Here is a 14,948-nt window from a genome sequence, read left to right on the forward strand (position 1 = left end):
TTGGAGCATTTCTTTTCTCCCTGGGGTGGGAGGTGATGAGTTCCCCTTATGGCAAAGCTGCTGAAGAATATGCTGGGCTGTGGGCAGGGGCAATTTATTTCATGGCTTTCCTACTTCCAGTAGCCAGCTCTGCCCACTACAGCCTTACTCACCTGAGCCGGATGCTGGGTGCTGGGTTCACAAGTTTCAGTAGATCCAGCCACTCGGTGCTGATCCTCCTGAGACCACCCTCAGGGCAGTGACCCACTTCTCATGGTCCTTGAACCCTACCTGTCCCATCCTGCCTTGGCTTACGACCAGGTCCTTAAGGGAATTCCTTGGCAGTCCAGTGGTTCGGACTCCGGGCTTCCACTGCAGGGGGCACAGGTTCGATCCCTAGTAGGGTAACTAAGATCCTGCAAGCTGCACGGTGTGGCTGGCCGGCGGGGGTGTGGGGGAGGGAACAAAAAGAGCTAACTAACCCAGGGAAGAAGGCCCCTTAGTGGCCGCTGGTTATGTGGCTTTATTCACAGACTCAGCGCTTGCTGAGGTTGGCAGGAAAGAACATTTGGGACCAGGCTGGGCCTGGAGATGAGGGTGGCTGGGAGGCCATGCATGGATCGGATGGGCAAGCTCACAGGAGGGAACCTGTGCTGGGCCAGGCCTGTGGAGGGTGGGGGGCGGAGGCAGGCAGCATGCGGGAGGCCTGGCTAGATCTGAGGGAGCAGATCTACCCAGGTGGTGTCTGTGAGCCAGGGAGGGAGGGTTTGAGGGCTTCTCCAGGGCAGGGGCTGGACAGCAGGCACCTCTGCCCCTCACTCCCAGGGAAATGACTTAGTGGGACAGTCGGGATGCTTGGTGCTCCCTCCTCCTGCTGCCTCAGGGCTTGACGTGCGACTGGCCACACCGGTCCCCTCTGGTGTCATTGTCCCGCTGATGCTTGGACATTTGCCTTGGGGGTGACCCACACAAGGACACCTTGGAGAGTGTTCGAGGGCCCAGCGGAGTGCACTGCGCCTGGGGAGGGAGGGGACGCCTGGGAGGCAGGGATACTCCCTTGAGCCAAGCTTTTCTGTCAGTAGTTGGTGTCAGTTCCCTGCTGGCAGGGGGTGCCATCCCCCACTCGATCCAGGCCAGCTCCGGGGGCCAAGGAGGACCGCTTGGTTAAACCTCCTTTCTCTTGGCCTGCTCTCCTGGCTCTGCATGGACTTCCTGCCTGAACACAAACAAGGAATCCAAAGCCCGGATACCCCCTCCCAGGCTTTCTTCCTGGTGAAGAGCCTAGTCCCACCCAGAAGGAACACAAGAACCAGTTACCCGAGTTCCCCAGTTTGGAAAGTTGGTGGGGTTTCCCACCAACTGGTTGTGCAGGAAGGTGACCTAGGGGCCCTGGAAGCCTGGGCGGGGCCCCCTCCCCGAGCAGGGCCCTGGGTATGAGGTCACTGCCCCTGCCCGCTTTCTATGGGGGCCCACCGGGGTGGAGGGATGCAGGCGGGAGGGCCATCAGCACTGGCGGGAGGGGGTGCGGTGCACAGAGCCAGGGCGCTTGGGGATCTTGCGCCAGCGACGCTTGTCCCAGCGGCAGAGCAGAAGCAGGCGGAAGGTGTCCCGGAAGGCTTTGTTGCAGAGCGCGTAGCACATGGGGTTGATGGTGCTGTTGACATAGCACAGCCAGTAGCCCAGCTCCCACAGGGTCTCGGGGACACAGTCCTTGCAGAAGGTGGACACCAGCACCATGATGTTGTACGGCGTCCAGGTGAGGATGAAGGCCAGCAGGATGGCGCTCAGGGTCCGAGCCGCCTTCTTCTCCTTGACCAGCGAGAAGGTCTTCCGCTTGGCCAGCTGCTCCTTCCCACGGGGCTTCTGGCCCTTGCCCGCCCGCTCGCGCCCCTTCCGGGTCGGCCTCTTGACCGTATTTGGGGAGCTCCGGGGTGGCTGCTTGGCAGGGGCCTGTGCCTCGGGGTCCACCATGGGCATCTTGATCACCACCTCGGAGCCAGGCTCCTCACCCTCCGAGGAGGTGAGGGACTCCATGGAGCCTTCATCCTCCTCCTCTTCCTCCTTCCAGCTGTAGGCCTGGAGCAGCCGGGGGGTCCGGCAGCAGCGGCAGCAGCGCCCTGGAGGGGTCTCTGGGGAGCCTTCGGCCCCCGGCTGGGACCGCTCTGAGCTGCTGCTGCTGCCGCCCCCCTTCCCTGGCGTCTCCGAGCCCTGCAGGGCCGCCAGCTCCCGGGCCCGGTTCTCTGTCTCCCGGTAGATGCGCCAGTAGAGGGTGCACATGACCGTGACGGGGAGGTAGAAGGCAGCCATGGCCGTGCCAAAGGTGATGATGGGCTGCGAGAGGAACTGGATGTAGCACTGCCCGGCCAGCACCGTCCGCTCCCCTACCAGGTACTGCCAGAAGAGGATGGCCGGGGCCCAGAGCACGAACGAGACCAGCCAAGCCAGGCCGATCATCAGGGCTGCCCGGCGGGGTGTGCGCTTGGCGCGGTAGCTCAGGGGCCGGGTCACCGAGAAGTAGCGGTCGAAGCTGATGAGCAGCAGGTTCATGACCGAGGCGTTGCTGGCCACATAGTCCAGGGCCAGCCAGAGGTCGCAGGCCAGCGTGCCCAGAGCCCAGTGGCCCATGAGCAGATACGTGGTATAGAGGTTCATGGAGAAGGTACCGATGATGAGGTCAGCACAGGCCAGGCTCAGCAGGAAGTAGTTGTTGACCGTCTTGAGCTCCGTGTTGACCTTGAAAGAGATGAGCACCAGCAGGTTGCCCGTCACCGTGGCCAGTGACAGGAGGCCCGTGGTGATCCCGATGAAGGCCACTTGCCAGGGACCCTTTCCCGGTGCCAGGACAGTGATGTTGGGGCTGACGGCAGGTGGCGCTGAGGTATTCATGGTGGCTGGGTGGAGTGGGGGAGGCAGCCCCTTCCTCTAATCACAGGATGGGGCTTCCTCAGGGGCTGGTCATCACCTGAAAAGAGAGGACATGCGCTTGCGTTGGATTGCAGGATGCCTCCCAGAGCTCGGAGTAGAAGGTTTTGGGAGCACAGCCTGTGCCCTCTCAGAGCGGTAGCCAGACCGTCCTCACTGGCGCCCACGCCTGGCCACTTAGAATGCACTTTCCCAGCCTGAGGGGGAGGGGATGGCTTTGGCATCCAGAGATCTGAGTCCCCATTCCAGCTCCACCATTCAGACTCCGAGCCTCAGTTTTCTCATGGGGAAATTGCTGCTAATGCTTGTCTAGCTTAACTCATGCGGCAGGAGTGGGGAGACTGGCTTTGTACATGGGACTGCCACATTTTCAAAGCATTTCAGTCAATTTTATTAAAGCTTTCATTTTCTGAGTAGTTACTACATGCCAGACACAGGGCTAAGCGCTTAATTGAATTACCTAATTTAATTGTTGAACATTCCAGACTTCCCTGGTGGTCCAGTGGTTAAGAATCCACCTGCCGATGCAAGGGACATGGTTTCGATCCCTGGGGGGAGGGGTCACAAAGCGCACCACCACTAGGGAAGCCTGTGCAGCTGCAGTGAAGACCCAGCACAGCCAATTGTATATACATGTCGAGCATTTGTAGGAGGAAGGTCTCTTATGACCCCCATTTCACCAAGGCAACCGTGGCTCCGGCCGGGCCACGGCAACACAGGCGGTGTGTGATCAGAACCCACTTCCCTCGCTCACTCTCAGAGCACGTGAAGATCCAGCGGGATTCCTCCGTGAAATAGGGAGTCATGGGAATGCGGAGGCAGGGGTCTCCAGAGAAGAGAGAGGGAAAGAGATACAAGCAAAGGGGCATGGCGTATGCGTGCATGCGCAGTTTGGGGCTGGAGCAAACCCTTATGAAGGCATCAGGGGAAGTTGAGCCAGGCCCAGATGCTCGCCTGGTGATGGAAAATCTGGAGTAAAAGCAAGCAGTACGGGCGAGGGCCGCAGCTCCCAGATAAGCGGGAGTTTGGTGACAGATGTAGTGTGTGAGGCCACAGCTGAGTGGAGGGCAGCAAGGGGAACAGGAAGATCCCCCAGACTTTGCCTGAAGCTGGAGTCCAGCCCGGGCACTAAGGGTGGGTAGAGAGGAAAGCCATGACTCTTAGCGACCACTGGCCGGGCAGAGGCCCAGCCGCTCAGCCCCCGCCTTGCTTGGATGTTCTTGTTCAGGGCTTCAGGCATCCTTCTGTTGGTTGAAGAGACTGGGTCTCCTCCTACCTTCAGGGCTGGTATCGTTGGAAAAATTCCAAGGGACAGACGTTGGGCAGGGACCCAGCAAGCCCTGGTGTTGCTGGGGACCTGGTCTGTGGCGAGGAGACTAGAGTCTGTGAGAGGTCACTGGTGAGGGATGCCTTGGTGCTGCGTGGCTAGGGGTGTCTGTATGACAGCAACTCTCAGGATGGGGAATTCAGAGTGTGGCAGAGCAAGAAAGGCTGTGGCTGTCAGTGCTCTTGGGTCTGGGACAATTTGCATGTGAGGGGGCACCAGGGGAGGTCCTGGCTGAAGAACCAGGGCTCTGGAGTCAGACTGTCTGCATCTGAATCCAGGCCATACCATGTACTGGGTGTGTGGTCTCCTCTGGCGACGCCACTGCTATGTGCCTGGGTTTCCTTAGCTGAAAAATGGTAATAATGCCTGTCCCGAGCTAACGCTTGAGGAATTATTGCCTGGCTTAAAGAGTCAATAGATGTCAAACGCTTAGAACAGCTGTGGTCCGTGGTTCCCATGAGCACAGCAACGGTAGCAACAAGGGCTCCCTCCTGCCCAGAAGTGTCTGCTTCTTTGATGAAAATTTCTAATACTATGGGGAATTCACTGGTGGTTCAGTGGTTGGGGATCTGCAGGGGGCATAGGTTCAAATCTGATCCCTGGTTGGGGAATTAAGATCCAGCATGCCTCCCCCCAAAAGTCTGTGATAACAGCAACTAACAATTACAATGATCACTGCTATTAGTTAGCACCCCTGAGGGCCAGTCACTGCTCAGAGTACCTCTGTATCCTTTTTCACTTAACCTTAACAGGGAGTCTATGACCTAGGGATTGTTTTTCTTTCCATTTAATAGGTGAAGAAACTGAGGCTGAGAAAAACACAAGAATTTGTACAAGATCACACAGCTAAAGTAGGAACCAGGATTTGAGCCCAGGCAGTAAGTTCCAACGAAACTTTATTTATAAAACTGATGGTCAGGTGGTCCAGTGGCTAAGCTCCATGCTCCCAACGCAGGGGTCTTGGGTTTGACCCCTGGTCAGGGAACTAGATTCCACCTGCCACAGCTAAGACCCTGTAGCTAAATATACTACACTACACTTATTTAGTGTAGCTAAATAAATAAATAAATAAAGTAAATATAGAAAACCCCTGGTTGTTGGCTTAGGAGCCATAGTTTGCCACTTTGAACTAAAAATATCACACTAAAATATGGTTTATCTTGCTTACTGAGCTCTGTTGCAACCTCGTCCCTTAATGGAAGTCAGGCAGGAGGGTGGGATCAGACTGTAGGTGCTTGGGCTTTTCCCTGTGAGGTCACTGGTGGAAATTACCCTTGACAGGTAACCCTGAACAACTGTGATCCCTTTGACCGTCTAGACTCACTGTTGTTTCTGCCTGTTGTAGAAATGGAGCAACTGAGGCCCAGAGAAAAAAGAAAAAGGTATTGTGTAGTCTAAAGTCTCCTGGCTCCTAGACTGGGTGCTGGCGTCCGCATCCCAAGCCTGGGTGCCTCGGGGGCAGTTCTGTAGCCTCCAGCGGCTCCCTGGGACAAGACCTGCAAAGACTGACTAGAAGAGGGGCGTACAGGCCTGCACCCTCCGCAACTGCAGGGTTGTGACCAAGTGCTCTGCCATTGTACTTGGTCCTCACACCGCAGGTTAGGACTAGGTGGGATGAGTGAGGCACTTGCTTTGCATGCAGAATTTAAGTAGATGCCCCAAACTCAGTCATCAAGCAAGTAACATTTCAACGTGACATTTAAAGAATAGAAATCCATGCAAAACATCCATCACGCACACAATTTTAAACTGAGACAGGATCCAACCGTGCATCCGCACGAACACCTCATCGCCCATGCCTCGCCCTAATCCTGCTGGCCCTGGTTCTGACCAAACTTGATTTACAAAAACAGGCCGCCTGTGGGCTATAATTTGCTGTTTGATTTTCAAAAATATTACATTACAATATTATTTGTCTTGACTAGTGAGGTATTTTTTGTACCCACTCCTTAAATTTTGCTCCAAGGCGAGCACCTCACTCGCCTCACCCTAATTCCTGCATTGCTGATCACAGCCCTGGGTTTGAATCTCCACGCTGTCCCTTCCTAGCTGTGTGATCATCAGCAATGACTTAACCTTTCCTTCCCTGTAGCCCTGCCTCCCTCAACTGTTGGGGATACATGCATGTTCAGTCGAGTCCAACTCTTTGTGACCCCATGGACTGTAGCCAGGCTCCTCTGTCCATGGAATTTTCCAGGCAAGAATACTGGAGTGGCTTGCCATTTCTTCCTCCCGGGGATCTTCCTGGCCTAGGCATGGAACCCGCGTCTCTTGGGTCTCCTGCACTGGCAGGCAGATTCTCTACCACTGCGCCACCTGGGAAGCCTGCTGATAAGAATGTGCTGTGCTCTGCTCAGTCGCTTCAGTTGTGTCCAATAAGAATAATAGTATCCAAAGTGCTTGGCACTGAAATGACACTCAGTCAATAGCCTCTGCTATTATTCCTGACTCCTCATTCTGATCCACTGACTCTCATCTGACTGTCCCCTGCCCTTTCCTCTCCAGATCCTGGCAGAGCCCATCTCTGGTCCCCAGACTGCTCATTTGTCCAGTGGAGAAGTGGGACCAGCCTGACATCCAGGGAGACTTTACAGGATCCTAAAACCAAGATTCCAAGATGGCTTGAAAGCATAGGAGAGAAATAGCTAAGAACATCCTCACCTATAAAATGGACCAAGTCCTGGAGGGGAGGCTGCAGGGGCTGAAGGCTTACTTAGCTTCTCTCAGCCCTGGACCTGCAGGCTTCAAGGCCACGTTCTTTCGACTTAGCCGACCCTCTGTGTCCCACCTATGAGATGTGAGGGCTTCCCTTCAGGGATAGCTGGGGGGAAAGAGAAGGGCAGAGGTTCTGGGGAACTGGACCCTGATTCTTGCCACCGGCTGGACCTTCTGAGCCCTTGGGATGTGGCCCAGGAAGAGAGCCATCTGTGACTTTATCTTTCCTCCACAGTCAGAAGCGGGGGTCCTCCCCCAAACCCATCTTGGACTGTAATTTGCTCCAGAGAAGGTTCCTGGAGGCCTGCTCTGGTCCCTGCTGTATGACCTTGGGCAGGTCTCCTTAACTCCTTACTGGGGGCAATCTTCAACAAGGCAAAGCCTCTTCAAGGCTACTGGTGGGTCAGCAAGATGAAGGCTGAGAAAGAATGTGGCTTCCAGTGACTGTGGGTGATTTCCCTGTGGGGAATTCCCTTGGGCTGAAAGTCTGGGTGCCAGGGTTCAGCAGCAGCTCCAGAATTTCTACAGGGGAGGGACTTAGGGTTAGCCCTCTGGTTGAAAGGGGTGTGTGTGTGGTGAAGCTGTACTGCATAGCATATTCTGTGAAAACATCCATGGGAGTGGGGTGGTTGGTTAGTGGGGATCGCAGGGGCTGGGGGGAAGACTCCGCAAGGAAGTCGTTGCATTGTCTTTGCTTTAAGCCCCATCTCTGCTCTTATCTTGCTGGGTGACCTTGGGTAAATTCTAGTCCCGACCTGGTACCTTTCTGTAGGATGAGTGTTTGTGTGTGAGAGTGTGTGCATTGCTGAGTGAGAATAAGAAACTGGAGTAGGGGTGGGACTCCTCTGGTGATCCAGCGGTTGAGGCTCTGCACTTCCAAGGCAGGGGCACAGGTTTGATCCTGGTCGGGGAACTAAGATCCCACATGCCTCACAGCACAGCCAAAAATTTAAAAAAAAGAGAAATGATGAGGGTCTTTATGGGGATGGGTTGGGACATCTTTTGAGGGTGTCTGGGGTAGAGGAAGGTAGAAAGGAAACAGGAGGCACTTTTCTGCCCAGAACTGTGGCTTCCTGATAAAGGTCTTTGGGAGCTTTTAATAATATTAATATTATCATAGCAACTAATATTTACAGGCTGCTTACTATAAGCAGACATGGCTCTAAGCATTACATAACATGATTTAATTGATCTGTTACAAATTCTTGGGAAATAGGTTCTATTATCTTCAATTGGCAAGAGGACCAATGAGGCTTTAACCTGATAGCTCGTCACTGATGCAATCAGGATTTGGACTTAGGTGGTCTGCCTGCAGCCTGGTGTGCTGCAGTTCACGGAGTCACAAAGAGTTGGGTGTGACCTAGTGACTGAACAACAGTCTGCCTCCAGGGCTAACCTCTTGGGTGCCTGCTCCAAATGCTGTGGGCATGGGGGGCTCAATGGCCTCCTTGCCTACTTTGACTAGATTGGCCAAACCCTGGGTTGAATCAGTCAACAGGGGTGAATCAGTCCTTCCCTGAGAATCTTGTCTGCCTGTGTGTGTGCGCGTGTATGTGACAGTGTGTGTGTCATCTATCTGGATGACGTACGATCACAGTGCTACGGGAAGGTGGTGGTCTAGCCGTAGCTCTCTGCTTGGCACACAGCAGTTGCTCAGTAAACATCTGTGAAATAAATCCATGGATGTACATGGAGATCTCCTGATTGACTTTAGGACTTTGAGCATGAGGCTGAGCCTGCAGCAACAGAGGGTGGGTGGAGTGATGGGAGTCTGAACTGGCTCCTGAGGACGGTCCCTCCGCTCTGTCCAGTTCCTGTATCCCTTCACCTGCCAGGTCCCTGCCCCCTCCGTGAGACCTTGCCTGGCTTGAAAGGACTGGAGAAAAATCCCAGGAGCATCCTCAACTGTCAAATGGACCAGGGAAGCCCTGCCCCACCTGCTTCAGGGAGGCCAGGACAGGACCGGGCTGGGACTGTGCCTGCCAGTGTTGGGGAGGAAAATGTCAGCCTGGGCTCAAAGAGTTAAGGGATGAGGTCAGAGCCTTGAGCAGGGCAGGCTAGCCAGCGCCCTGGACCAATCCCCAGGGGCCGGGGATCTGGCTGGTGAGAGGAAGGGGGAGGGGAGAGATTGATGGGGAGAGAGATGCCTGAACACTGGGGCTTCCTGAATCTTACCACTGGTCAAGGAGTGCAGAAGGGAAGGCAGAGAATGAGGGGTGCTGGGGGAGAGATGCAGGGGGAGGAGTGAAGCCATCTTGTGATTCTGGAAGTCGGCAGAACCCTGGCCGGAGAGAACGGGCCATACAGGGGAGAACGAGGTATGAGGTGGGGGCCATGGGGCTGGATACCTGGGACCTCACACGTGCAGGGAAGGTGGCCCTTTGGCCAGGCCTCCTGACCTGTCTGTCCCTTCTGTGGGGGCCTTAACCCCAAACCAGCCTGTCAGAGATAGCTCTCCCCACCCCGGGGTTAATTTTTCTTTGAAGGTAGCTCTTGACCCATTAAAGGTTTACAAAGCTTCCACCTCTGATGTCTGGCTTTGGAAAGGAGGGAGTAAACTGATACACTTTATCACCTTTCCAGGCTCAACAGTCACTCTGGGGGAGTGCTGACTACCCCTGGGAAGGGCAGGAGCCATCAGTTAACTGCTCATAAATGCACCGCTGAGCCGGAAGTGGAGCGTCAGCCTTAGAACCAGTGCCAAATACTCTCACTGTTGATGGACCTTAACCAGTTGCCCAACTTTAGCCGGATCATGTTCAGAGCCTGGCAGTTAGCAGGCTGGGCCCCAGAGCCCACTCTGCCAGGTGGCAGCAGACGTACCTGGCCCTCATCCTCCTCTCCGCGTGCCCTCTGCTCTCACTCCTTGTGCTCCCCTCCCCATTTCCTTTCTTCTCTCTCCCTCCCTCCCCCATCTTTCTAGGCATCACCATGGCATCACAGCAGAACAGAAACCCAGCGAGATGTTCACCCACCTCTCCCGCCCGCCCAGGAGCCCCAGCTCACGGAGCTCGCTGCTTTCCCCACCCCGTCATCCTGCTCAGGGAGGTGGGAGTTCAAGGCTGTACTGAGGGTGAGGAGAACAGCCCCAGCCAGACCCCTAAATATTCCTTCTGTGACCATGAGCATGTCCCTGCCCCTTCCTCAGCCTCAGTCTCTCCATCTGTACAATGGGGAGGTTCCTTTCTAGTCCGACATGACTTCTGCCTACCCTCTTCTTGACCCTCTGGACTCCTCTGTGCACTTGGGGATCCAGTTCTCAGCCTTCCGGGACCAGGCCGAGGAGCCCAGAGTCACATCTTCTGCAGCCCCATTTCATCATTTCCTCCCCTGCCTTCCATATCGCAGTGGTGATCACAGCTTGCCTAGTGGCTGAGGTCAGGGGGCAGAGAACTAACTCTCATCTGACAGCTCAGTGAGCAGCTGATTACCCAGGGGCAGGAGACTGTCCAGCTGCAGGAGACAGTCTGACTCCTTCCGGCCATTTGGGCAGGAGGCCCTGGGTCAGCCTGGGCAGTGCTGCAGGTATGTTTTCTGGGAAGCAGTGACTCTCCACTGGCACTGATAGCCCCCCAAGCAGCACCTGTCAGAGTGACCCGATGAAAGCTGCCCACCCCCTCCCCAGCTGCCAGCTCAGAAGCTGGCACTCTGCAAGAATCAGAGTGCCTGGCCTTCAGCCCATCCCCACGTTGCAAAGTCTGGGGGTCCTGGGGTGGGTAACTGGCATGGGTGCCCATTCGTATCTATGCATTACCTGGGTATACGGCTGTGATCTGCCCTGCGGGAGCCCAAGGTACTATGGACATAGGGAGGGCCCTCTGGGCTCCTGCACACATCGGGACCACGTTCCCTGGCCGGCGTGGCTGTCCATGCGCCCGTGTCCCCCAGGAGCCCTGGAGCTCTTGGCCTGGTCTCCTGCTGGCGTCTGGCCTGGCACCCACCTTGGCATCCCGCTTGTCCATCTGGCCAGCAGCCTGGTTCAGTCCATCGTGGAGAGGCTGAAGGTGGATGGGGATGGTGGGAGTCAGGGTTCCCTGAGGGAGGAGAGGAGGAGGTTCTGAGACTGGCACCCCAGTCGGGGGGGGGGCGGTGGTCAACCTCCCAAAAGATTCTGGTGGCAAGGGCTACCTCTTGGCCCCCTGCCCTTCCTCCACTGTCCTGGGGCTTGGAGGCTCTGCCTGCTGCATGGCAAGCTGACCCCTTCTGGGCTCCGGGTCCAGAGTTCTAGGGGCTCCCCAGCCTCTTTTCGAGCTGAACCCCAGGAAAACATTAGATGTATCCATCAGAAGCCAGGAGATGGGGTACTTGGAGCCGCGTTGCAGAGCCTTGGCCTCTGGACCCCTCCCTGGCCCCCTCCTCTCTCTGGGGTCCCTCCTCATTTCCTCTAGTCCTGGTCCCTGCCTTGCTCGAGGACCCTGCTTCTACTGCCCCCACCTCAGTGGAGCCCCTCCCAAGCCCTCTCAAACATACTCACCATGGGGCTGGAGAGGGGTCTGAAGGGTCCTCAGCCCCGCTGTCTCTCCGGGGGGCCGGCGGCGTCTCCAGGGACCCAAACACCTGGCTCCCAGGGGGAGCTGCGCCCTGTGCTGGCAGCCGGAGAGGCACAGCCGGTGATTGGCATGTCCCACCCCCTGGCACGCCAGCCTGGGGGGGAGGGAGGAAGAGAAAGAGGGAGGGAGGAAAGAGAGGAAAGGAAGGGAGGGGGAGCTAGAGGGAAGCCTCGGGCAGCGTCCGGGTTACAGTGGGCCCTGGAGCGTGGCCTCCTTCTCCACTAGGGCACCCAATTCCAGCCCCTACAGGTAGGGTGCAGGACAGGAGGGAGATGAGCCCAGGAAGGCTGAAAGTCCAGAATGGGAGAGAAGGCGGATACAGGGAGACAAACACCCACACCCAAAGCACACAGGCTTGGCTGCACACACACCACACACACACACACACACACACACACATACACACGAGCTGGCACACGCACTCTCACAAAGGCACACTGTTGCCCCGGCTCCTTCCCCCACCCAGCCTTAGAGCCCCCAGCCCGCGTCTACCAGGCCCGGTCGGTGTTCACATGCCTGTTTCCCCAGCACACACGCCCGGCCCCCTTGCACGTGCCCACGCGCCCACCCACCCAGCCCCACACCCTGCTCTTTCTCCCTGCTGGGAAGGAGCTGGATTCCTTCTGTTTGGAAATGACACATTGGGCCTCACGTGAGAGGCTCCAACTTGGAACAGACCCAGAGGGCTGGCGCGCGCACCCCGGCTGAGGGCTGAGCGCTGAGCGGACGCCGAGCCCACGTGCTGGTTTTCTGTCCCTGCTGCACAGCCGGGTGTGAGGGCACATGGGTGGATGGTTTGCGGGGATGAGTGTGTGTGGGGGGAACGTATGCCTGCTCCATGCGTTGCTGAGTGCCCTGCACATGCGTGTCCCTGAGTACGCATGTCACCGAGCAGCGGTGTCGCCCCATGGGTCTGAAGCCAGGACGTGTGTCTGTGTTCGGCGTGTGTCTGAGTGTTGCCCAACTGTGGAACTTGCTAATTCTGACAAGTGAGGCAGTCTCTACCTCTTTGCCTGTGCCACCCCCAGCTTCCACCTGGAAGACAGACAGACAGGCAGACAGACACCTCTCCTCCCAGCCTGTCAAACCCTGTCTCCCCTGACTCCCACTTGAGGCTCACAGGTGTGTGCCTGCCCTTCCTCCCCCCACCCTCCTAGAGCCCCACTGCTTGGTCAGCACTGCGTCCCCACCCCCCCAATGCCCTGCCCCCCAGGCTGGTTTGGATTTCTGCATTGAGTTTCCTCAGAGATAGAACCCCTGGGGACCTTTTGCCATAGAGTCCTGGGTGGTGCCCAGCCCTCACCTGGTCCTAGAGACCTCCTGGGGTGCTGGCCGCAGAGCAGAGGTGGGGAGGCTACTGCTGGGTCCTTTGCTTTCCCGGGCTGTGCTGTAGCCCTGGGGTGGAAAGTGGGAAGGACCAGGATCATTTATTATTTGCAGGATGTGGATGAGAAAACCAAAGAGCAGAGGTGGGTTTGAAATGTGCTTGGCAAGTGTGCACTCAGGTCCCTCAGCTCTGAGCCTAAACTCTGGAGGGGCTGGGGAGCAGCTGGGAACTTCCCCACCACTGGCCCCTTGCCCTTCCTGGCATCCAGCACCCTGCACCCCTCTCAATCCTGATGCCTGAAGGTATCCTGGGCTTCCTCAGGCTGGAGCCCCGGTTGCCAAAGGGGTCAGGTGGAGCGGAAACTCTGGTCCCTGGGGTGTGGCCAGCCACCATCGTGCCCCTGGTGGGTGGGCACACGTGGCAGATACATGTGGGGGCATCTCTGCTTCTAAAAGCCAGCTGCGTCTAGAGCAAGCACCCAGGCCACCTCCTCTCTGAAGTCCAGGAGACCCTGCCGCTTGGAGAGGAATCTGAGCAACCCCCTCCCACTCCGGGGTCAGCCAGCTGGGCAGGGGAGGGTCAGAACTCGACCAGTCCCTGCCCGTGGGCGCAGATACCCGCTGCCCCCTGCTGGACTGCGCTCGATTTGCGGCGGTGGCTTGTGCGCGCGGTGGGGCTGCGTGTACTTGTGCGCGTACACGTGGCTGAGTGTGGGGGTGTCAGGCCTCCACGCTCAACATCCATTTCCGAGTCTGAATCAGGCTCTCTTCTTGCCCCCTCCCCCCAAGCTCCTTGGTCTCCCTTTTCTCTTCTCCCACCGCCTCTGCACACGTCCCTTTAGAAATAAAAACACTTATTTTGTAGGCGGGAGAGGAGGGTGACCAGCTTTCCCTTGCCTCCTCCTGGGTGCCCCTCTCTGTCCCAAGAGGTTTGTTTGCTCTTTAAGTCTGTGCAGCCGCGGAGGCCGGGGGTGACGCCCCCCGCCCCTCGCCCCAGCCCACCCCCCACTGTATGTTCTCGGCCCCAGACTTGGCTGAGTCCTCTTACCAGATGGGGAAACTGAGGCAGAACGGGAGAAGGGAGGTAGGGCCGGGAGAAGCTCTCCCACCCGGCTCTCTCACCGCCCCCGCACCCGCGCCGGATTTAGCCGCAGGGAGGCTGGGAACATTGTCTTTATTTTAAGCCACAGAGTGCGGCACGAACGCGGCTGCTCGCGACAAAGGGCTCGGCGAGGCAGCGGCAGGAGGCGCACGTGGGGGTCCAGCCCCGCCCCCGCGCGACCCTCAGCCGCAGTCGGACGGCCGGGCTTGACCTCGGCCATTTCCCTTTTCTGGCCTTTGGGGCGGGATCCCTGTTCGCACGTGCTCCTGGCGGTTGCTATTTTGGTCGCCTGGCCGAGGATTCACTCACTCCTTTAGGCCACTGGGGGAACAGGGGGTCGCCCCGTAGGGCCGGGTTCCTCCCTCAGCCTCCTCTCCTGGAGGAAGAGAGAAGCTGCCTTGGGTGGGAACTAGCTCTCCCGCTTCCCAGTGGAGGCGCCCTGAGCAAGTTAGGGCCCCCTCTACGTCTGTTTTATCATCACTCAGGGAGGGCACTTAGAAATACTTCCCAGACAGTGCTGTTTGATCGCCAGTTGCAGGTTAAACTTGGCACTGGCGTTTGTTACAAGTGAAAGCCATTATCATTGTTATTTATAACTCGTATTGAGCACTTACTAAGTGTTCGGCGCTGTTAAGGGCTCTTAATTAACTAGTTTTGTTTCTCACTGAAACTCCCAGAGGGAGCTTCTGTTATTATTCCCATTTTACAGACGAGTAGAGGTATAAGCAGCTCGCGTGCCAGGGGGTTTCAGGTAGGGCGGTCAGCGTGCCGGGGCGGTCCGGGGACTGGGGTCGCGGAGGGACAGTGAAGGCTTCAGGGATGTCAGAAACCGGTGACAGCATTTGTAAAATTTCGAGAATCTTGGCTGAAAGCCGCGTGCTGGCGCGGGAAGGAAGTGGGGGCTGCGCTCCTGCTGTGCGCTCGCAGCCCCTCAGCTTAACCTTCACCCTCGGCTTGAATCCACTTTAGCAGCTCAAACCGAGATAAAGTTGCCACTTATCAGTGCTGCTTCCTGTTCTGGGAGAAG

At 57.1% G+C, this 14,948-nt stretch overlaps 1 protein-coding gene and 1 long non-coding RNA gene across 2 annotated transcripts; one reads left to right on the forward strand and one right to left on the reverse strand.

Moving 5' to 3' along the window:
* Nucleotides 1-482: 482 nt before the first annotated feature.
* On the reverse strand, nt 483-11,531 carry CHRM1 (cholinergic receptor muscarinic 1). The gene is made up of 3 exons (XM_012102058.5): nt 11,418-11,531; nt 10,885-10,977; nt 483-2,941 (listed from the first exon to the last, which is right to left on the reverse strand). The coding sequence occupies exon 3, from the start codon at nt 2,863-2,865 to the stop codon at nt 1,483-1,485; it is 1,383 nt and encodes a 460-aa protein (XP_011957448.2). The 5' UTR covers nt 2,866-2,941; nt 10,885-10,977; nt 11,418-11,531; the 3' UTR covers nt 483-1,482.
* Nucleotides 3,109-10,158, forward strand: LOC121817563 (uncharacterized). The gene is made up of 4 exons (XR_006057537.2): nt 3,109-5,106; nt 5,510-5,610; nt 6,734-9,261; nt 9,867-10,158. It is a non-coding gene; the product is annotated as an uncharacterized LOC121817563 (long non-coding RNA).
* Nucleotides 11,532-14,948: the final 3,417 nt, after the last annotated feature.

This window comes from Ovis aries, chromosome 21 (genome assembly GCF_016772045.2).
Source record: "Ovis aries strain OAR_USU_Benz2616 breed Rambouillet chromosome 21, ARS-UI_Ramb_v3.0, whole genome shotgun sequence".
Taxonomy (NCBI): Eukaryota; Metazoa; Chordata; class Mammalia; order Artiodactyla; family Bovidae; genus Ovis; species Ovis aries.

Excerpts from the sequence above, each read along its gene's own strand:
- CHRM1 (XM_012102058.5), bottom strand. The coding sequence starts at position 2,865 with ATGAATACCTCAGCGCCACCTGCCGTCAGCCCCAACATCACTGTCCTG.